The sequence below is a fragment of the Falco naumanni genome, chromosome 11 (genome assembly GCF_017639655.2).
Source record: "Falco naumanni isolate bFalNau1 chromosome 11, bFalNau1.pat, whole genome shotgun sequence".
In the NCBI taxonomy this organism is placed as follows: Eukaryota; Metazoa; Chordata; class Aves; order Falconiformes; family Falconidae; genus Falco; species Falco naumanni.
In genome coordinates this window covers 9,677,201-9,698,358 of record NC_054064.1, presented here as the reverse complement: position 1 = coordinate 9,698,358, position 21,158 = coordinate 9,677,201, and the positions used below count along the sequence as shown (strand labels likewise).

Below are 21,158 nucleotides of genomic sequence, written 5' to 3'. Positions count from 1 at the left end.
TGTTTGCATAACCTGTTTTGTGCAGGGTCTGCACACAAAAAAAAAGTATGATTTTTTTCCTTAGTATCTAATTTGAATGTCTGTGTTGCAGTTTACATCCAGTCTTGTCCCATTCATTGAGGACATGGGGAAAAAAATAAAAATCTTTCCCCCAGAGAAAACTTCTTCATATCCAAAGAACCATATACCTCAGCTCAGTCTTTCCATTTTTAACATAAAGACGTTATGTTCCAGACTTACGATGACTTTCGTTTTTCTCGTCTGGACTCTCCCCAGTTTCTCTTCTGAATTATGATGCTCAAAACTGGATGTAAAGGAAGAGCAACTGTACCTTGTTATATCAAGGTTCACTCTAACCCAGCAGTATGTCTGACAGTCTTCAATAGCAAACAGCTAGGGAATAAGTTTAGGACCAGACAAACATGGAACAATACCTCACTAGAAGACACAACTTCCTGAACTCCAGTAGTTTGCGACTGAAGGACTTTCCTGACCAGAGAATACTTTCCGTATTTCTTGCTTAACAATGGTTTCATTCTTCATTAATTTGCCCAGTAATTCCCTCAAGGTTCACCCATCATGAAAAGGAGCATCAGAAGCGTGATGCCCCTCTTCATTCTCTCCTCTTTTACCTAGGCAGGGGCTCCTTGTAGTAGATTTCCTCACAGAGAAACCCTTTCACAGCTTGGGTCACCATTGCTTCCCATCCCTGTGCCTTTTCAACTCAACTTTTTTTTTTTTTTTTTTTTTTAAAGTTATGCTGGGACCAGAACAGCACACAGCATATTCCAGGAACAGATGGGAATATTTTGTTTTGCTTTCTTCTGCTTTCCTAACAATTCTTAGGATTCAGTTCACTGTTTCTGACCACTGACATTTCCACAGAACCACTGTTATAACCCCAAGAGCTCATTCACATGCTGTAACAGTCATATCAAACATGTAAAATTATGATTCTCCCTTCAGATGCATTTTGCCAGATTTATCTCCACGCAATATTATCTGACATTCTACCACTTCACTACTCAGTATAAAGACCCTCAACAATCTTTTGCTGTTGTCCTTCACGTGCTCTCAGGGATTTAGTCTCATCTTAAAACTTGGGCATCTTGCTATGCACCTCCTTTCCCAGAGCAGTTACACACATGCTGTGCAGCACAGGCCCCCAAGGCTCCAGGGGTGACCACCTCCCCAAACCAACGACAGCCACCGCCTCTCCGCTTCCTGCTCTGCTGTGTGCTTGAGGGTAAGAGAAAGACAGACAGGTGGGCAGTTTATCTTTGTGGAGAATTTTTAGGGACTTTATCAAACGCCATTTATAAATGCAATTAAACAACGCCAATCCAACCTCCCTTGCCCACACACTCACCAGTCCCTTCAAAAAGCTCCAACCGATTTTATATTCATGATTCCTCTCTGCAAAACTCGTACTGTCTCTTCCCCAATATATCGCATTTCATCACGTGCCCTCCATTCTGTTCTTCAGAACAGTTTCTACTCGGTTGCCTGGCACAAACATCAGGCCTACTGGTAACAACAGACATAATTACTCTGTGGATTATCACATTTGTTGTGAAGTACAAGGTAGTAGGCACAAGAGCTGTAATAAACTGTACTGTCCCTCAGCCGGGCACAATTGTGAGAGCCAAGATAATTTCCAGATGTCTCAGTATCACAAGAGATAATGACCACTTTAGCTACTGCTGGATCTCTTCTCTTTGTTTGACTAAAAAAAATATATAGAAGGAAAGATTTGATAAGCTTATTTCTCCAGGGGAAAGACTGAAGGGGGCAGAAACATACAATTGATAGAGGAGCCTGCATTCAGCAAGCATCCTGACTGGGGAGAAAAGACGGACTGCAGGCAGAAAGCATCACATAAGCAGCAACACTACTCAAAGCAAAGGCTGATATAAAGAGGATTGATGGAGAGTCATCTGACCCCCAGCATTCCAAAAGCTGTCATGTAGCGTTACAAAACAATTCTGTTCCAGGGCACATAGAAGACGAGGCACTTGTGATAAACCATCCTTTTAAGAGCACACTTAAGATGCACTGCATTTGTTACCCACAGTCATAAACTCGCATGACATTCAGTGAATCTCAGAACACTGGAGTTTGACTGACCATCATTCAAATCCAATCAAAGCATCTATTTCAAAGTACAATGAAGAATTCATCAGTTAATATTTTTGGACTTCATGTCCAAATTTAAGCATAAAACAACCTTCAGTGTGATTGTTATATAATATTTAACAGCATATATGTTGATACATATAAGAGGAGTCAGAGTATATCTTGCTTTGGAAATCATGCATTGGAAATTTTATTTTTAGAATTCAATGTCTGATTTGTCCTGCAACAGTCATGCCCATTTTGCCATAAAAGCGACCAAATCTGATGATGCTAGAGACCTGCCTAGTCCAGCACCCCACCACTGACAGTGACTGACAACAAGTGCCTAGAGAAGACTGTGTAAGACAAAAGCAAATACACAGAGGTACTTCCTCGGAATATTCCCCCAACCTGCAATGATTTGTACGGATGCAATTACTTAAGTTTGTAATTTGTATCTGTATATTTGATAATCTTTGATGGATTTCATCTTCCAAGAATGTGTCCAACAGATTTCAAATTCATGTACACTGGTTATATCCACAGTGCCCTGTCGGAAGAAGTTCTGTACCCTGTGTGAAGCAGCACGGCAGCTCCTTGTGCCTGTCCCTATCCAACTGATCCCAATTAGTTTCTTATCCTTACAGTGGAAGAGAACAATTAGCTCTCACACACTTTTCCCACGCCAGATCCTTTTGAACTCTTGGGCAAAGAGTTGATCTGACTTGTCAGATCTCTTGATCTGACAACCTGCCACTTTTCATTTTGTCAAATGATCTATAATCCTATCTAAAATAACCCAACAAACCAAAAGAAACAAAAAAACAAATCAAAAAATGCCTCTCCTTAGTTAATACAGGCGTAAAATTGCGATACAGCATTTTTGTTACTGCTTTACCTGCCCCACCTGTTCCTTTCACTTTTTCTGCATCCACAGGTTTCATAGATTCCCTGGTACCCTTCTTTTTTCTTGATGCCTGAAAAAATCACTAGCTTTCATGCCTTCATCTTCATCGTATTTTCTTTTGGCAGTATGTTAATATTCACATTCACCTTTTACATCTACATCAACAGCTCCTCTATTTATGCCCCAACCGCCCCCTCTGGGTGCTTCCCAGTGTCTCCCCATCCCTATGCCAGTGAACACCATGTACGCTTCCTTCGTATCACCTGTTTTCCTCTGCAGCCAGCCTCCCACAGCCAGTCTGTTCTTCCACCAGATCTTCTGCTTAGTCCCTTCTCTCACTTCACAAGCTTGAAATCCTTCTTTTTCCTCCCCCCATCAGACATTTCAAAGACTACTAACTCAGTGAAAGATGACAAGCTCTGGCCTCTCCCACCCTCCCGTCCCTGCAAATATCTATCTATATTTTTCTCACTATAACCATTACTGATGCTTTCAACCTGCTGCCTCTGTCCCCTCCGGGGGCTGCCATGATTTCCTTTTTCTCTCCTCTCCTCCCCTATCCTTTGATGACTTCCCTTCCAAAAGAACACTTACTTTGTTTCAGCATGCTGCCTCTCTGGGAGAGATGCCTACTTTGTGTTTGAAAGAGTACCTGGGATGCTGTGGGCATAAACAGACAAGTAACTGCAGATCTGTCATCAAGATTTCAGCAAGGTTGACACAGCAGCAACAGGGAAGCTGCCCTAGGATGGGCCATAGTGATAACACTAAAAAATACAAGAACTTAAAAGTCAGTAATGATCCAAGAATGCCACCCAAAGCCTTACCTTCTCACACCATGCAGCCTTTCGACGAGTTACAAGCTTATGCAGTTGGTCACGGAAAGTCATTAGATCTCTGGATAATCTGTCAATTTGCCCAGTCAGACTGTCAGCCCAGGGACAGCACAAGGTCGCCTTTGGCAGCCTGCTTTTCTCTACATGAGCATCCCGGGACTCACACTTTTTTCCCTCTTCAGCCATATTATCTAACACAGTTTCCTAAAGGAAAACAACAATGAAAGTTACTTTTCAGCAGAAGCTAAAGTGCTTCCCCCACACACACACATCTTCCTGGTAGTTCATAACTAGGAATTCACTGCTGCCATCTCAGTGTACAGTTGCTCTACAATTTCAGTTATTTTAAGATATAACCCCCTCAGTTCACTAACATATTCCTAAGTTAACAGAAAACTTATGCTGCTAACCTAGCTTATTTTAGAAAGGACTGCATACTGTCAGCTACTCTCCACTGCACTAAAGGATAATAAAGTAGCACTCACGGTACAGACATCATCAGTACTGCAGAGGCTCCAGATACGCCCTTTCCCCTCAAACTCTGAGGCTGAACACACTTCTATGATCTTTTGCAACAAAGTGATGTCCAGGAAGGAGGCACATGCTTGCATCGTTCAGAAGAGCCTCATGTGCTACACAGCACAGTAAGCTGCAACACCCACAGGCTCTCCCGTGTCCATCCTCTACAAGTTGAGGAACCCTAAGAGATCTCTGCTCCAGGCTGGTCAGGAGCTCTGTCAGCTCTCTTTGACCATGGCCACCTAGCTGGGTCTATAATTAATTCTGCAACTACCTTCAGAGATAGCAACAATTATCCAAAATACTAAAAAAAATGCCAAATAACTTTGGGGTCCTTGAAACGCATGCACCTATAAACCATGGTGCACAGATTATGCAGAAACACAGTTTTCAAGCCAGGGTAGCAGAGCATAATTAAAGGACCCAGGCTTCCTCGCTCAAAGAATATTAAATATTTATTTCCGTATTCTTATCAAGGCGACATTAAATAGGAGAGGTCATAATCTCTTTTAAGGACATAATTTGCATTCAGTATTATCTTTAGAAATTTGAGAAGTAATGTGAAAACAGTGTGAGGGAATTCAGCAGTTGAGCAGCATGGTCTACACACAGGCAAGAAAAAACTAGATGCATAATTACTGGCTTAGCAGCAACACTGCTGGAGGAGACGTCAGAAAACCAGAAGTCACCAACGTCACACTGTTAAAGTCAAGTACCATTTTAGAAAGTATAAACACAAATCTCTGTGATAGAAGAGTGCTGACTGTAGCACTGACATACAGGTGAGGCACCTGAAGTCAAACACAGACACATGGGAGAGAAAGTCCCATATGAGAGCAGCAGCAACCAGCAGAAGCTTGAATGAATGGCCTACAAGGAGACAGAGAGAACCAGCTTTGTTTAGGCTAGAAACACGGACTGGGAAGGCAGTGACATGCTAACAACCTTCACTTCTATAAAGATCATTATAAAGAGGATAGGAATGCCCCCCTCTTTCTCTCTCTTCTCTGCAGGTAGGTTAAAAACTCTGGCTTGATTCACAGCAAGAGATTTTTAGGCTTATACAATACACAGCTTTGTAAAACAGCAAAAGACACCCTTACAAAACCTCCTTCTCAGCAAGCATCAGCATTGCAAATTGGCACAAAACAGCGCTGAGGCCAGCAGCTCATGCTGACCAAAAGCCCAGCTCATGACAATGCAGACATGTTCTGGGCACCAACCGGCTAACAAACTGCATGGAAATAAAACAAAGCTGTTTTGGGGTTTTGGGAAGTTTTGTTTGTTTGTGGGGTTTTAGGGTTTTGCTCTGTTTTTATTTGAAATTCATTAAATGACAGAATTTTAAAGTAACATTACTGGAGTCACTCCAGTTGCTGTAGTTACGTCATGCTCTATCATGTTCCTGCCCATAACCATCAGGAAGACCCAGCAGCAGCTATGCAAGAATCAACTCGATCCATCAGATCAGCAATGCAAAGCATAGGCTAAAAGGAAAAAGAAAACTATTGTACCTAAAAGCACATCTCATTCCCATACATCTTACAGAATCCGGGAACAACCAGCAGCAGCAGCAAAACAAAAGAAAGGCAAATTTGCCATCCAGCCTACTGAATGATTTAAAAAGATGTGCTCCTCAGGTTTTTTTTGCAAGTATTTCTTTAGGACTTAACTCCAGGAAGCACACTAATACTTTCAACAGTCCCCACACTGTTCAACACGTCAGAGGGAAATGGTGGTGGATACCCTGAAATGCCGTAACACTTGCATTTACATTTTGCCTGTTTGGAGCCAGGTTTATGCTCGTGTTGATGTTTTCCGAATAACCAGAAGATGGTAGACATGAAGAGCAAAACCCACTATAAAATTAGTGACAATCTGAATGGCTTTGCATTGGAAGCACTCTTCAAGACAGGTAATTTTACTCCTTTGCCTTGCTTTTAGTGCAGAACAAGGCATATGGATAACTAACAGTCAACTCACTGATTCTCAAAATTCCGTAAACTCATATGGCTAATGTGGTGCTCTAAAAAATTATTTTCAGCAACTGTGAACAGGCAAAAGTTGTAGAGAGAAGTGAGATGGATGGTACCGTTTACACTCACTTGAGAAATCGCAAGATGCACAGAGAAAGGCTTATTGATTTTCTTATGATCATTCAACACAGTTCAAGGGGAAATTGGCAATTTCAACACACTATTTGATTGGGAAAAATGAAGATGTTTTCAGTATCAGCTGCTCGCAAATTTAGTTGTTCTCAAGTCTGCAATAAAGCTTAGAGGCCCTATTCTGAAAAGCCATTTAATTTTAAGAAAACGTACAATTGCTATGTTTAAAAAACATTTAAGAGATGAAGATCAGACATTTTCATTTGTGTTAACTATATGAAATTCTGCCACTCTGCGCTGCAATTCTTCAGCTTAGCTGGGTGAGCCTGACTGAAGAAAACAGAGAGATGAGGAAGAACTAAGAAAACATTCCTTACTTTACCAAAGGCTTTTTTCCTTTTTCTCAGGTGCTGTTAAACAGCTGGTTTGCAGCGTTTACTTTTGTGGGAAGGGGCCTTTGGAAGTGATCAGCTGTGTTAGAGTCAAAAAGCTGCACCCTTCAAAATCAGTTTGATGCATTACCATCCACTGCCAATACACTGGTTCCAGTTGCTTCCACTCCAGAAAGGCTTCTAGTTGCATGGTTTCAGACTCCAGAAGCTGTAAGAGCTAGAGGAAAGGAGACAAAGGAAAGAAAATCAGGTAACATTGCTCACCTGTGACCTAAATGAAAATGTGTTTGGTCTGAAGTATAAAAAGAACGTCAGTGGTACACAGGGTAACACAGGGTTACTTTACAAGAATACTGTAAAAGCAGCTGTGGAAGTGTGATGTGAAACACCTTCCCCAGGATCACCAACTTACTCCTCACCTCACATGTACAAAGACCATCAGCTTTTATATACATAAATGAGTTTCCATACTGTTTTGAGGAATCAAAGAGCCATAATTCTGATATATTAAGGCCTAGATGCATGACCACCTTCAAATCTTCTATGCTTCTTGACTACAACAATAAGCTATGTTTCTCCAAGAGTGTTTTTTTCCATCTATACATTCACTCACATTTATCAAGGCTGTAAGGTCTAAACACCTTCTCTTCCAGGTCATAGACAGCCTTCTCTCAGGTAAAACTTAAGACAGTTGGGCTTTGACTGGGTCTCCTCATATTCAACAGTAATGACCCCAACTGCGATATACAGGTACCTCTCCTACTACAACATATCTCCTTCTCATGCTGCTCCCACACCTGTAAAAACTCAGAACTCCAGTATCTCCAGTCCTCTCTACCTCCTCCCCCAAAACCTTTCATCCCTTCTTCAGATCACTCAAACTGAGATGATCTCTGATGCTCCAAAACAGCACAGAAGTTGTCCCTCTAAGAAGCGTTATATATTTTATAAATTGTCTGATCTGCTGCATGAGGAATCCCTCCCTCTGAGGGCACATGAAGGATAAAGGTTATGTTCTAGCTAAAGGAATTGTAAATTTTTCATGAATATATACGTAACACATATATGCACACATGTATATGGAGAAAGAGACGTTCCAAGACTAAATATTTATAAATCAGTAAAACAAAAGTTCTTGGAAAGAATGATAGATGAGCAAACTAGGTATAAATCAGAGCTTACCAGCTGTAACAATTTCAGTACTGGCCATGTACTGCCATAATGAATAATTTTAACACCAACTGATGCCAAAGGCAACTTTTTAAGATGACACACAAATAGTGTATGATCTCAAAGAGAATGAGAAGGACCAGATCAGTACCAGTTAAACCCACCTTATACAGAAAAACATCTGCTAACTTTGTTGGGTTTAGTTACTTACTACATAAAATATAATTTAAGTAACTGTGAAGCATGAGTTGACTTTGCAATTTTATTCTACAGATATAACTTGAAGATAAAGAAATCAAATAAAGGAATGCATTTTGCAAGAGTAACTGCTGGAAATTATAAGCAGTTTGCTCTAAAACACTGCTGGATCCAAAATAGAATTATTACACGTTTGTTCGCACAACTGACATTTGGCATTATGCTTAATGACTCTGCTAGTTTCAAGCTCAGCTGGTATATATAAAAGGTGGAAAAATGGGTTTGTCTCCTTTTTTCTTCTCTTCTTTTTTTCATAGGTATATCTACAGCACAAACTGCTTACATTATGAGATCTGGTGCTGCCAATAAAACCCAGCCAAGAAGTTGATTAAATATTCAGGCAACAGTGAAGTTACTTGATTTTAAAGTAGCTTTGTAATGTGGTCATGAGGTGTGTGTGATTGCAGTATGAACACGTCTTGTGACAGCTAAAGAGAGATGAAGGTTGAAATGGGGAGCTTTTCATTCTAAGCCAAAAAAAAAAATCTTAGTAAAAACCATAGTCACCATCTTTACTTTTAGTCTCACTAGAGGAGCTCCCAAACATTAAAAGCACCATATGCCACTTGCTTTCACACCACAACTGAAAGGATATGGTTCCGAAACTTCACAAACCTGTAAATAATCTGTTGGAGTTAACTGACCTTAACAGCAATCAAAGTTTTCTGAGCAGTCTCCTAACCTCGAGCCTTCCAGGATCTTTGGTATTTTAGGGGGGGGGGTTTTGCCTTTTTTTTTTTTTAAAAAAAAAAAGCCTGCTCCATTAGTTATACAAAACATGAACAGCTCAGTTGAAAGCATTCATCTGATTCACCTACTTATTCCATCCTCACCTTTTACTAAAGTTACCACGCTCGGAAATACCCACAACTGTGTGCTAGATTGTTTCCGTCATATATCAGCAATAGGCTGACTACACTGCTCATCCTAGGAGGACAGTTTTCAACCTCGCTGGAATGCGTGGTGACAGCCTTAGGCAGCCTGCAATAGCCAACATTGGAGTTTCTGCCCTGAGGGACTTAAGGCACTGCTCCTGGACGCCAACATTCTCTGCCATCCAATATATGGACCTTGCAAGACTCTTGATGTTATTGCAGCATGGAGAATAAAGCAGAACACAATAAAAACTAATGTACTACAAATATCCTTGAGATACCTTAGCAAAAACCATAAAAGCAAATAAACGTTCAAGGCAAGGACAGGACAAGAGATTGTATGTCTGCATGCCATGAATTTGGTCACAAGGACAGTCTCCATATGACCCAGGGGTGACAGGCTTTCACTCAGGCATACCTGTACTTAGCGAATGAACAGCTATTTGTATCAGCCAGCTTCCTTCTCCCAACCTCATCTTTTACTCAAGCTTCTCACAAGCATCTATTGTTCTTTAACTAAAATACACATTTTGTTACTTGGAGGTCAATGGTGTACACCTTCTCAGGTCACTCATTGCAGTCACACCTCAGCTGGTACTACAGCTGTAACTGCAATTGTGGAAATCAAAGCCCAAATTGTACCTCTGCATTTTCCCCAAATACAGTACCTTTTCTAACTTACTAATAACAGCAGTTCACACAGAGATCCCTTTATATGTGATGAGCAGTACCACTTCCACTGATACATAAACCTCTCAAAATGCAAAAGAAATTCACAAGTTGCAACTAAAGCTGCCTGCTCATTTTCAGTGACCTAAGGACCAAGATGTTGCCATGCCTTTGAAGTTTAAAGACTAACATCTGCAGAAGAGCATAAATTTTGTCTGATGAACAAAGTGAAGCAGCAAGTCAAAAATGTACCCCATGTGAATATCTAAGTGATACTTAGGGATAACGCATGAAAACTGTCTTTCCCTCCACACAAAATTAAAAAGGAAATCCATTTCCTTCATTCTTCTGGAGGAAGTTATTGCTCTAAAATACTTAACACTGTGCAGAAAAGTAATGACAAATTCAAATTGCTAATCTCTGTGGAGAAGTTATCCCATAATGAATGCCGAGAGCAAACACTTTGCAGTAACAACTTCTGTAAACCATTGTGAAGAAACCATCACTGGTGCGAATGACTTGCAACAGCTTTGTTATAGTGGCTAAACTGTGCTTAACTGAGCTGTCTCAGAGTAGGATGCCAGGAAACCCCAGAGTGATGCAGAAGAATGCAAACTCTGTAAAGAATGTGCCTTGCTCCCTCTGACGTGCGGCTGTGATCTCCAAAGCCAAACATCCAGCTTCAAACACGGCTCACAGACCTCAGGAAGCTCTTCTGGGAACTTCAGCTACAAAAGTCCAAGGTGACATCATCATCTTGGTGGTTTTAGATAACCAAGAAGAGGCCAAAGTTGAGTCCTCTGTTATCCACAAATCTAACTTGCATCAAAATCATTATTTAAACATCTTTGTAATTACTTTTTCTGTTGAGATATTAATCTTTTTCATATTATTTACTAGCATATTGCTAAGTTCATTGATGCCTGTAGACTGTTACAGAAATCAATATTTAATAATTTGCAGCATAATGCATCCTTTTCATAGGCTCAGTTCCAGAGAGTTCACTGCAACAAGTATTTAAACTCTGGTGCCCACAGATCATAATTCAACTACCGCATCACTGGCAAAGTATTTTTAATCAAAACCTGCTCTGCCTAAATATTCAGAAAATCAGCCTATTGTCAAGACAAAAAATGGTCTTTCAGCAATTAATTATGTTTCTTGGCTCAGAGACAAAATACTGCCGATTCATCACCTATTCATGTATGACTGTAGATAGAAAACTTGCACTGGACTCCAGATCACTGCAAATCTCACTCCAAATGCAAATATCTCTGAAGTACGACTAAACGCTTGAGACAGGGTTGGCTTAGTGTGAAAGCTTATATGACAAAACTATCAAGAGACTATTTCATATTTTTATTCAATCGGAAATTGCTTTATTCAACTTGAATTTTGGTAATATGAATACTAGTTATGAATATCTAACAATCACAGGAGAGAAATGGAGAAGCTCCTTCCAAAAAATGCAAAGAAAGGAGTAAACACTCATGAAAAAGTTACACAATTTACATTATCTGTATTAAACCGTAACTGGGATTAAGGCTTTAGAGACCTAACCAAGCATCCGATGAAATAAATTACAACACAACCTCATCTCTGCTACCAGTACAAAAGTCCCTTACCAAAAAAACCCAAGCAAACCTTGATAAGTGAGAGCCTTGCAGCAGGCAGGCTGCTAGGCAGATGACATTTGGTTTAAAAGAGCACATACTGCCAAAATTGCACTTTCATAGGGCCAAGTTTTGAGACCCCTTCACCAAAAGACAGATAAAAATCTTGATATCATAAACATCTCAGGCTGGACAAATACACAATGCTGTAGGTGGACACACTCAGTGCTCCAAAATTCAGTTCCACGCTGATTTCTTCAGAGGCAGAGCTAGATATCCCTTGAAGGCTGAAGCAAAAATAGAGTCCTGAAAACTAGGAAGTCACGCTGGAGTTGTGTGAAGTACAAGCAGCTAAACAGCAAAACCCAACAGACCAATAAGCAGCTTCTAGCCACAAGGCAAAGAAAGATCTACTCATGTCATTTCTTCATTTCTCTGCCTGTGAAATACTGCTGTGGGTTGAGACAGAGCAAGAGAAACACCACAGCCCAACCATCACAAAGTGGGTGGGGATCAGAAAGGCTCCTGGATGACAAAAGTGGATGAGAACTTCTCCCAATACCAGCTACAAACCCCACAGCAACCTTGACCAAAACACCAGCAGTGATGGGGAATGTCCCTCTGTAGCTCCAGAAGCAGGTATTTCTGTGCCTGCTGAGCATCATCTCTTTCGGAATTGTAATGGTATTTTTCTTTTGTCATGCAGACTATAAGGGAAAACAGGACTTGGATCTTTTGCAGAAGGTAAAATACATAAAATACAAAACACAGCAGTTTTGGGTGGAGGAGAGCAATTCCAGATGCCTGGATGTGTGCAAAACCTTCAACTCCTGAAACAAAATATGTGAGTTTTCAACTCACTGACACCAGTTTGATACCACCATGGCTTGAACTTCCATTGAGCTACCTCAGTTTTACACTGCTGAGAGCAGGGAATCAAACCACTAGTTAAAAACTTAAGTGACAAAGATCATCATTATAAAACTTAATTGCTATTTGTGGAGGGATTTAGAAAACAGCTGTTTAAAATGAAACTGAAAGAAAACAGAATGTAAAGCAAACAAAGTGAGGCATTTGGCACGTAAAAATTGTACCACAGCTTTCACATTGATAGGCAATGAACTGGGAAGCACTAACAACGACATTCATTTGCAGAGGAACAGGTCAATGAATGGACCACTTTGAATTTTTCCCCTGTGGAAATGGCACATGTTAGAACAGGGAAAAAAGATCAGGAAGAAGATGACTGAAGTGTGAGTTTTATACTCTAACAGCCAAGATCAAGACATATAAGAACGGAGAAGGTACATGTTTTCTTCCCAATAGGTACCACTGATTTTGGGTGCCTAACTTGGCATACCTGAAGAGCCAAATTTTCAGGCAGTACTAAGTACCTTTTGCTGCATATATGCTCAGTTAAAGCACATGCAGTAAGCACCAAAAATCACAATTTACTTTAGACAAATCTCTCCTGCCAGACGATTTCAAAAGAAAGCATCAAATTGTATCACAGTACTGCCCAACAGCTGTTCATATTGTACTGCCAACCAGAACCCTCATGTAGCTGATGTCAAAAAAGACCATTATTCATCTGCTTTTATTCAGACTGTTTCTGTACACAGAATAAAGCATTATCCATACTCAGGTTTGGGGTTCCCCCCCCATATACTTGCCCATTTTCCTATATTTTTAACAGATCACAAAAATGCACGCAGGTCAACATGAACAAGCAATTTCTAATTTGTGTGTGTGTTAGGACTACTGACTTCAGCAGGGGAACTAACCCTTTAGGTTTTACCCTCTCTCCTTTATCATTCCATCCATCCTTCCCACCAGCTTATTATATCCACTTACCGTGTCCTTCCTTGACATCTTTATCCTGCATTTGGCAGTGAACAGACAAAAACACTACCCTTACACAAAAGCAAAGGAATGTTTTTTGGTTGTTTTTTCTTTTTTAATTCAGCCTGTATTGCAAACACTTACTAAGCCAAGGGCTTGGCTTTTTATTTTTTCCTCCCCTTGAACTTTAGTACTTTCTCTTCAAAATAAAGGGCTATGTTGCACAAGCTGTGCACAAGTGATGTCTTAAAACTCCTGTGGGGAGTTCCGTATTCTCAACTGCATACACCACAGGCTGCCAGTCCCAAAGGCCACGTGAGGCTCCCCGGCCTCCTTCTCCTGCTCCCTGCGAGAAGAGGGACCCAGAGGCACAAGTGAGGTGCCTTCCTGATGCAGACCTTCCCACAGGTGCCTGCCAGTTCAGGTCTCTGCCACCTTCTTTGCCTACTGGCCCGTAAGGACCAGGTGGTCCCTAACCTAGGACTGGATGAACAGTGACATCCAGGGCTTCCCCAGTTTCTGCTCATCAGGGACAGAGCTGCATGGCTTCACCTGCACTCCCAGGGTACCAGCAGATGTACGTCATGACTAGGACTGGCTTCTACAGCATCCACAGCAACGGAAACCCAACCTCTAAGCACTAACAAATATAAATGTTAAACAAAATTTAGCTCTCATCCAAAGACAGGAAAAACAAACACAAAGAAGGATAGCTTCCACCACTGCAGACAAACAGCACAGAGAATTATCACAAATGTTCATGTTAGTTAAAAAATGAATTTTAAAACTCATTTGCTATGTGGATTAATCTTAGCTTGCCAACTTGATAGGAATACAGTTCCTCCCAGCCTAGCTCTTCTTTGACAAGCCATCAAAGCCTATCATGCATGCAGGTATTTTCACACATTTAAAAAAAACGCATTATTGACTAGAGAAACTACTAATTTGAAGTCTGCTACAGTCTCCCTTATGTCAATTCATTCTTCTTGCTAGTCTCTTAACACACTCCTTTAAATTAAGCGACAAACATTTTAAAAGAGCCACAAATACTGAAACCACTTGCAAAGCATGAGTAACAGCTGATTTTATAACTCTATTTCCTTGGCTATTTAAAAAAACAAAAATACCTGCCAGGAGAGCTGAGTTAACATTATGGGCCAATTGCACAGAAAGTTTAATTTTACAAGGCTATAAAAAAAGCTCTGCCAGTCTCTTCCCAATCTGAGCTGCATTCTCACCTCTAAAAAGCAGAGTTCATCTCAGTTCAGCTTTCCAGCAACAGTTCAGTTGTGACCAAAGCCATTGCAATATATGAATTTAACTAGTTTTCTTCTTTAATTAGCCTGAGGCTGGAGAATGCAGTGGTCCCATTTTGCTTGACCTTCTAGACAGGTTAAGTGTCTTTTTGATGCAGTGGTGGATGCAGAACAACAGAGGTCTCAACGAGGGATCACAAGATCATCATAGCTCCGGGGCACTTCATGATCAGCCTTCACCAGAAGCCATAATTTGGGGACAAGAGAAGAGTGACATGCCTGAAGTCCATTTTGTGTTAGAAGCTAATAACCGATAACTTTTAGATGAAAACAACAGTAAAGACTCCACAAGCAAAGATGCTCTGCACTCTCTAGTGGCTACTGTTGGCTTCAAGGCACAATTCAAGAGATTGGTTATGAGTTTTAAAGCTCCTCACCTTAAAGTTTTTTTCCTGAGATTTAATTTGTTCCTTCAGCACCCAATACCTCAGTTAAGATCCACTGGGCTGGACTGATGAGACCCTTTCAGACTCCAACACCAAAGAATGGCAGCAAGTAAGCAACTCTCGCTTTGAAGCCTCCTACCAAGGAAAGTTAAGAGGCAGCATGACCAGGTTATTTTGATATGACTATGGAGACAAGACAGACTTCACACCACGCGTGCCCCTGCACATCAGCCTCAGCTGACAAATGTGAATTTCATTATTCAGCTTACAGACAACAGATATGAAGTTGGCACCACCTTTTCCGTAGCACCATATGGGACCACAGAGCCTGCCTGGCCTCCCTGTGCTGGCCCCAAAGCATCACCTGAGCTGGGGCAGCTTCCTCCCACCGCTGGATTTCTTAGCACTTCCACCAAAAACAAAAATCCAATGCCAACTGATGACAAAGCACCTCAGACTTATCTCTCCAGCTTATTAATTCCAGCTGCATTGTCTCAGGTGAAATTATATTATAGTATATCACTGTCATTGTCACTGTCACAGCATTCAAATTATGTGAAGTACAGCATAAAACAAGCAAAAGCACAAGAGCAGCAGTGAAACTCAGTATCATCTTATCAGTTTTCCTGTCACTGGCAATCACAACCAAGTGTTCGTATCAGTCAATCCACATAATGCAGTTCCTACTTCAGTGCAGTATGCATCTACCATAGTTTAGATTTCTTCCTTTCTTAGGGTGTAGGAGACTAAGATGTTGCTGCTACATAGTCCAACAATTTACGGGGTCCGTGATGAACCACTGCATCATTTTTCAAGGACCAAGAACTCTACATGCTTGGTCAATAAAATGTACAAAGTAATAACTCATCCGCAAAAAATGGTGATGGCACCTCTAGAACTGCAGCAATATTAACTCCTCTTTTTTTTTTTTTACGGATAAATTTAGCTGAAGGTAATATTAGTGACAAATTGCAGCCTGGGGAAATTTTCAGATCAAGGTAATAATGCCATGAGGTAGAATGATTTGCTTTAGCATTGCTATATAATGCTGTCAGTTCTTCCAATGGGACACTAATTGCAGCCAGAGGCCACCTTGCTTAAAAAAATACCTGAAGAAATATTTTAGCACTAAAACTGTCTGGAGTAATAAAAAAATAAAGCATCCTTCCCAAGAAGGGGCACTGGGAAAGTAAAATTGGGTACAGAGTTCAACAACTAAATGATTCATGGCTGGGTGACAAGCTAGCGCTTGTCAGCTGAAGAAGCTGGTCTCGTGCTAACACCGTCAGCTGCCCAGCAGACTCACAAGGACGGGAAGGGACCTCTGGAGGTCCCTAATCCAACCTCCTGCTGAAAGCAAGGTGCTCAGGGATCTGTCCAGCAAGTCCTGAACAACAACAGCGATGCCACCCCTTCTCCAGATCTGTTTCCAGAGTTTGACCACCCTTTATGGCCATTTTTTCCCCTTATATTTGGCCAGAATTACTCACGTTCCAACTTGTGTCTGTTGCCCCTTCTCCTGTTGTAGTACACCTCTGAAAAGAGCCTGCTCCATGCTCCAGCTCTGACCACTTCAATGGCCTTACTGGACTTGCTCCTGTATGCCATTGTCCTTGTGGTGGGGAGCCCAAACCAGACACCTAGCACTCGGTCCCACGAGTGCTGGGCAGAGGGACAGGATCCCTCCCTTTGCCCCACCAGCTTTATTCCTGCTAACACAGCCCAGGATGCAGTCAGCCTTTGCTGCCTGGGCACACTGCTGGCTCCTGGGCAACCTGTTGCCCACCTGGACCCCCAAGGTATTGGGTTCAGGGCAGGTTTTGGTTTTGTTTGTTAGGATTTTTTGCAAAGCTGCTTATTAAGCAGTCAGCTCCCAGCCTGTTCCATCCCAAGGGGTTATTCCATCCCAGACGCAGGCCTTTGCACCAGCTTTTACTGAGCTTCCTGAGGCTTCTCTCAGCTCATTTCTGCAGCCTCAGTCCCCCTGAACAGCAGCACTACCCTCCACTGTTATGCCCAATGTGGTACTGTCCACGCACTTGCTGGTGGTGTGCTCCACCCCATCATTTAAGCCATGAATAAGACTTTAAGCAGTACCGCCCCAAAAGCTGATCCCAGAGAGCTACAACAACAACCAGCCACCAATTCGAGTTCAGTGGCCCAAAACATTTTCCTCTCCCACTGCCACTCACTTACCAGCCCACCTCTAACCAACCTGGCTACAAGGATATTCCTTTAGTGATACAAATGCAGGCACATTCTCTGACCCTGTGTGCCTTTCTCAAAGCTCTTTAATGACACATTTCTGGCTCCTTCTGGGATGGGATACTCCACACTACTTTGAAAGGGAATGACCAGCAGGATCCGAGGGGACTGCGGAGGTGGAAAGTGCCTGACCCAGAGCAGGCAGAACTAAACCAGCCAGTAACAGCAGCCATCAGATGAGCAGAAAACAGCTTGACACTGCAGTTGCAGGGAAGGAGAAACAGAGGAGACTGTTTTATCATATTCATTGATATTTAAAGCAGTTTAGCTCCTGCAGAAGCTTCTTTCTTTCTTTCTACAGCATGAGGAAGAGTCACTCCATGCATTTCTACCCTCTCCAGTCTTCCTAAATTAACTCACGCACAGGTACCCACATTCATCCCTTCTCCTGCCATCGACCCCAAACTTCCACCCTGACCTCCAGCTGCTTCTTGGCTCTGGATAGTCCTTGCCAATCTTCCAGATAGGATCTGGAAGATCTGCTGCTTCCAAAGGGGGGTAAAACCTCCAGCAGCAGCACAGTAGGCATGACCAGGGAAGTTAGGAGAGGAGTTCCTCACCCAAGACAACTGGTCCACTGTCTGCCCCAACAGGAGATCACACAAAGCATCCAAAGGCAAGTAATTTTTTTTTTCCTCCAAAGACATCCTTTCTAAAATTGACTCAAATCTGCCTTAGAAATACTAATATACATTATCTTGCACAATTTGATTGCTCTTGCTTCTACAGTGCACAGCTGGCTGGAGCCTTTCACTTTCTCCGTAAGGATCAGGAACTCTGCTACAAGTAGAGACAGTCTAAAAGTAGCTTTGAAGCCATCTGACCTCTGTAATACTTCCTGATTTTACACTGGTAACAAGGGTTGCATCTGCTCTGCCTCATTTTGCAAATGAGTACCTGATCCAATGTTTCCAACAGGTTTTAATAACTACTATAGCAAACCATGTTTTACATGATAAATGTCAGCAAATGAAGTGAAAACCAATTGCCTAAGGTATTTCAGAAGGAAAATGACATGGCAGCCTACCTCTCCTTTTGTAGAGTAAATCATTAAAAAAAAGCAGGAATAAAATCTTTTGTTCCTGCCACACAGCACAGGGTGGGCAGCACATGCTGTCACTGACAGTTTTTTTGTTTTCTTAGTGCTTATTCTTTCCTTGCAATGAAATGTGAAAAGGAAAAATGATATCTGAATCACAGGTTTTTTTATCTCATTTTTAAATTCTTTGTTCAGTAACCACTCTCCTACTCTACAGGAAAAACATAGCAACCACCAAATCAAATTGTACAAAGACAGTACAATTACTGGACCAGCAGTGGGTAACGAGGGGTTCCCATGTACACAGCCAGAAGAAACAAAATCAACAGCTTTTTCCAATTTCAGTAACCTTAAAACCAACAGAGCCTTCTCCCAGAAAAACAAGTGGGAAGTATTCTGCATGTTAAAGGTGATCTAGGCAGTCCTGCTAAGAGGACCAAAACACTTTAACGTATCATGCTGAACATCCTCACATACAAGGAAAATGTGGGTTTCCCAGTACAGCTTATCATCCCTGCAGGCTCTGAAACTCTACCCACCCCCGTACAGCAGATTTCACTGCGCACAGCACTGCAGCAGGCACTCTGCTCCTGACACTACACCACTGAAAGACCAAAGTAGAGATTTCTACAGAGAAAGAATGAATCTTTCAAGCAACATAACCCATGGGGATTTAAGGCCAGTTCTTGCTCCGCTGTTCTGCTTACTGATACCTGGGCACCAAGGGGAAAGCAGGAGTCTCGGACAGGGTCAGGAAACCAGCTCAGACCAGCCAAGTATCACTGACATGCTCTTGACCCCGCTCATCATACAGCAACACCAAGACTATATTTTGTTTGAGCCTGAAGGCGACCTTCATATTAAATCCTTTTAGCCTCCACTCTCTCTTATTTGAACGACCACCATCAAAAATAGATTACTCAGGATCATTCAGCTCCCTCGAGCTTTGTGTGAGCCTCCAGGCCTCCTGCATTTAGGTGCTGGAGCTCCATATATAATTCAGTACGTTATCAGATCTGTTCTCTTCTGCAATATTAATGTCAGCTCCCATGTTAGTTCTCACCAATCTGACTACCATGCATGTAAAATGTCTTAAGTAACTGGCTGGAACAATAACACAAAACATTAAGTAATTTAACAGGGACTGGGAAGCATTTGACTGTCAGTGTTATTCAGAGCTCATAGCAGTAAGTATGTTTTACACTTTTAATGGACAATCCAGCAAGATAAGTGCTAAGGTTGGAAACTGAAGTATTCGAAGTTTAAAAGTGACTGAATTCAAGCTGCCTAAACAACACTAATTTGACCATCCCAAGTGTATAAACTAGAATTATGTGACCAAAATATTTCCCTTCATAATCTGCCTCACCAAGGACACAGAATGACTGTGCTCAGTCCAGAAGCTATTCCTTTCCCTTTTAAATTGCATATTATTCTGTCTGTACTTCAGAGGGAAGCCATGGACTTATTTGCCATACATCATTCAAATCTCATTTTGAAGACAGAATTTTTATCTTCCACATAAACAAGTTATCTTTCCTAATGACCCATGTGAGATGAGATGATAGTATTATTGTCATTTTACAAATGGGAAATGAAAGCAAAGAGATTAAAGTAAAATGTTTCCATTTCTTTTGGATGCCTTACCTGAATCTTCTGAGACTGGATTTTTCAGATCATGGATACCCAGTGCAACGCAACAACTTGCAGAGATGCTTGAGGTAGTTTTCACCGAGTTAGTTCCTGAGCCAACATAGCCATGGCACACCGCCTCAGCTCATCAGCTCTAGCAGAAGAAACTAGGCAGATGGCCTAGGCTGCATTAACACGCACCACTCTACTGACTAGGATCCAGCCTAATACTTCAGCAGAGCAGTCAGTGTGCTGCAAGGACCTACTACACCATCTGGGGTTACAGCTAGCATTACTAGGTGATGCTGTCTGCACTGCTGAAACTCTTGAGGGGCTCCAAGCAGAGGTCCCAGCAAGTTCAGTAGCAGCTAGGAACACTCATCATGTCCAGAAATCAGATCTCTGAGCATCAAATTTGACACACAAAAAATGTGATCAGCAGTCCACCATGCAGTCTAGTTTAAGTAACTTGACACAGTGAACATGAGAACCCAAAGGCACAGAAGTATTGCAGCTCTTCAGGACAAAGCTCTGCTGCCTCAGCACTTAGGGCTTCCTTCCTCTTCCAATGATTCTCCCACTCTTACTACTACTTCTTCACCTTCATGAATCACTTTCTTCACCACAGCTCTGACTCAAGAAACAAGGCACTCTGCTCTCTGAACAACGCAACAGCTCTGGGATAAAATATCCTAATAAACATACATTACACCACAACATCACACTCCAATTTAGACTTAGTATCTTTGATGTTGCAGGAGGAATTTTACCTTTCTAAAAAGATACACAATGGATATCTCTGATGTACATCTGCAAGATCATAACTTCTAGAGATACGAGACACGCTTCAGACTCTTAGGTCAATAAACTAAATAGCAGCAACAGTAGGTTGTCCACTCAGACCATCACTGGAGGGGTATGACATTTGCCTGCAAGTAGAGAATTTCTCAGAGCAAGGAGCAAAATAGTGATTTGAGTCCTTAGACAGACTCATCTTCCCTGTTCACAGCTCCACCCTAACTCTCCTCCCCAGTCCTGCCTCCCATATTCAGCCCTTCCTGCCACAGCCATTCTTCGGTGCCTCAGTCTCTTTTCACCCAGACAGTCTGAATTCTTTCACACCAGAGACACCTTGCCTCCCCAATGTCCTCATGCAGGCCTCTTGTCCAGTGGTTTCTTCCAGCTCCTGCCTTCACTGAACAACAGCCAGAGCAAA

The 21,158-nt window shown here is 41.8% G+C and overlaps 1 protein-coding gene across 4 annotated transcripts in view; it reads right to left on the bottom strand.

The window, feature by feature from the left end:
- TEDC1 (tubulin epsilon and delta complex 1) overlaps positions 1–21,158 on the bottom strand; it is a 73,175-nt gene that overhangs the window by 17,431 nt on the left and 34,586 nt on the right. For 3 of the 4 annotated variants that reach the window (XM_040610467.1, XM_040610468.1, XM_040610469.1), the window contains 2 exons: positions 7,008–7,094; positions 3,850–4,062 (listed from right to left, as the gene is read on the bottom strand). In XM_040610467.1, the coding sequence (XP_040466401.1) occupies positions 3,850–4,062; positions 7,008–7,094 (300 nt within the window). The remainder of the gene's footprint in view (positions 1–3,849; positions 4,063–7,007; positions 7,095–21,158) is intronic. The other variant, XM_040610470.1, reaches the window with a different exon arrangement.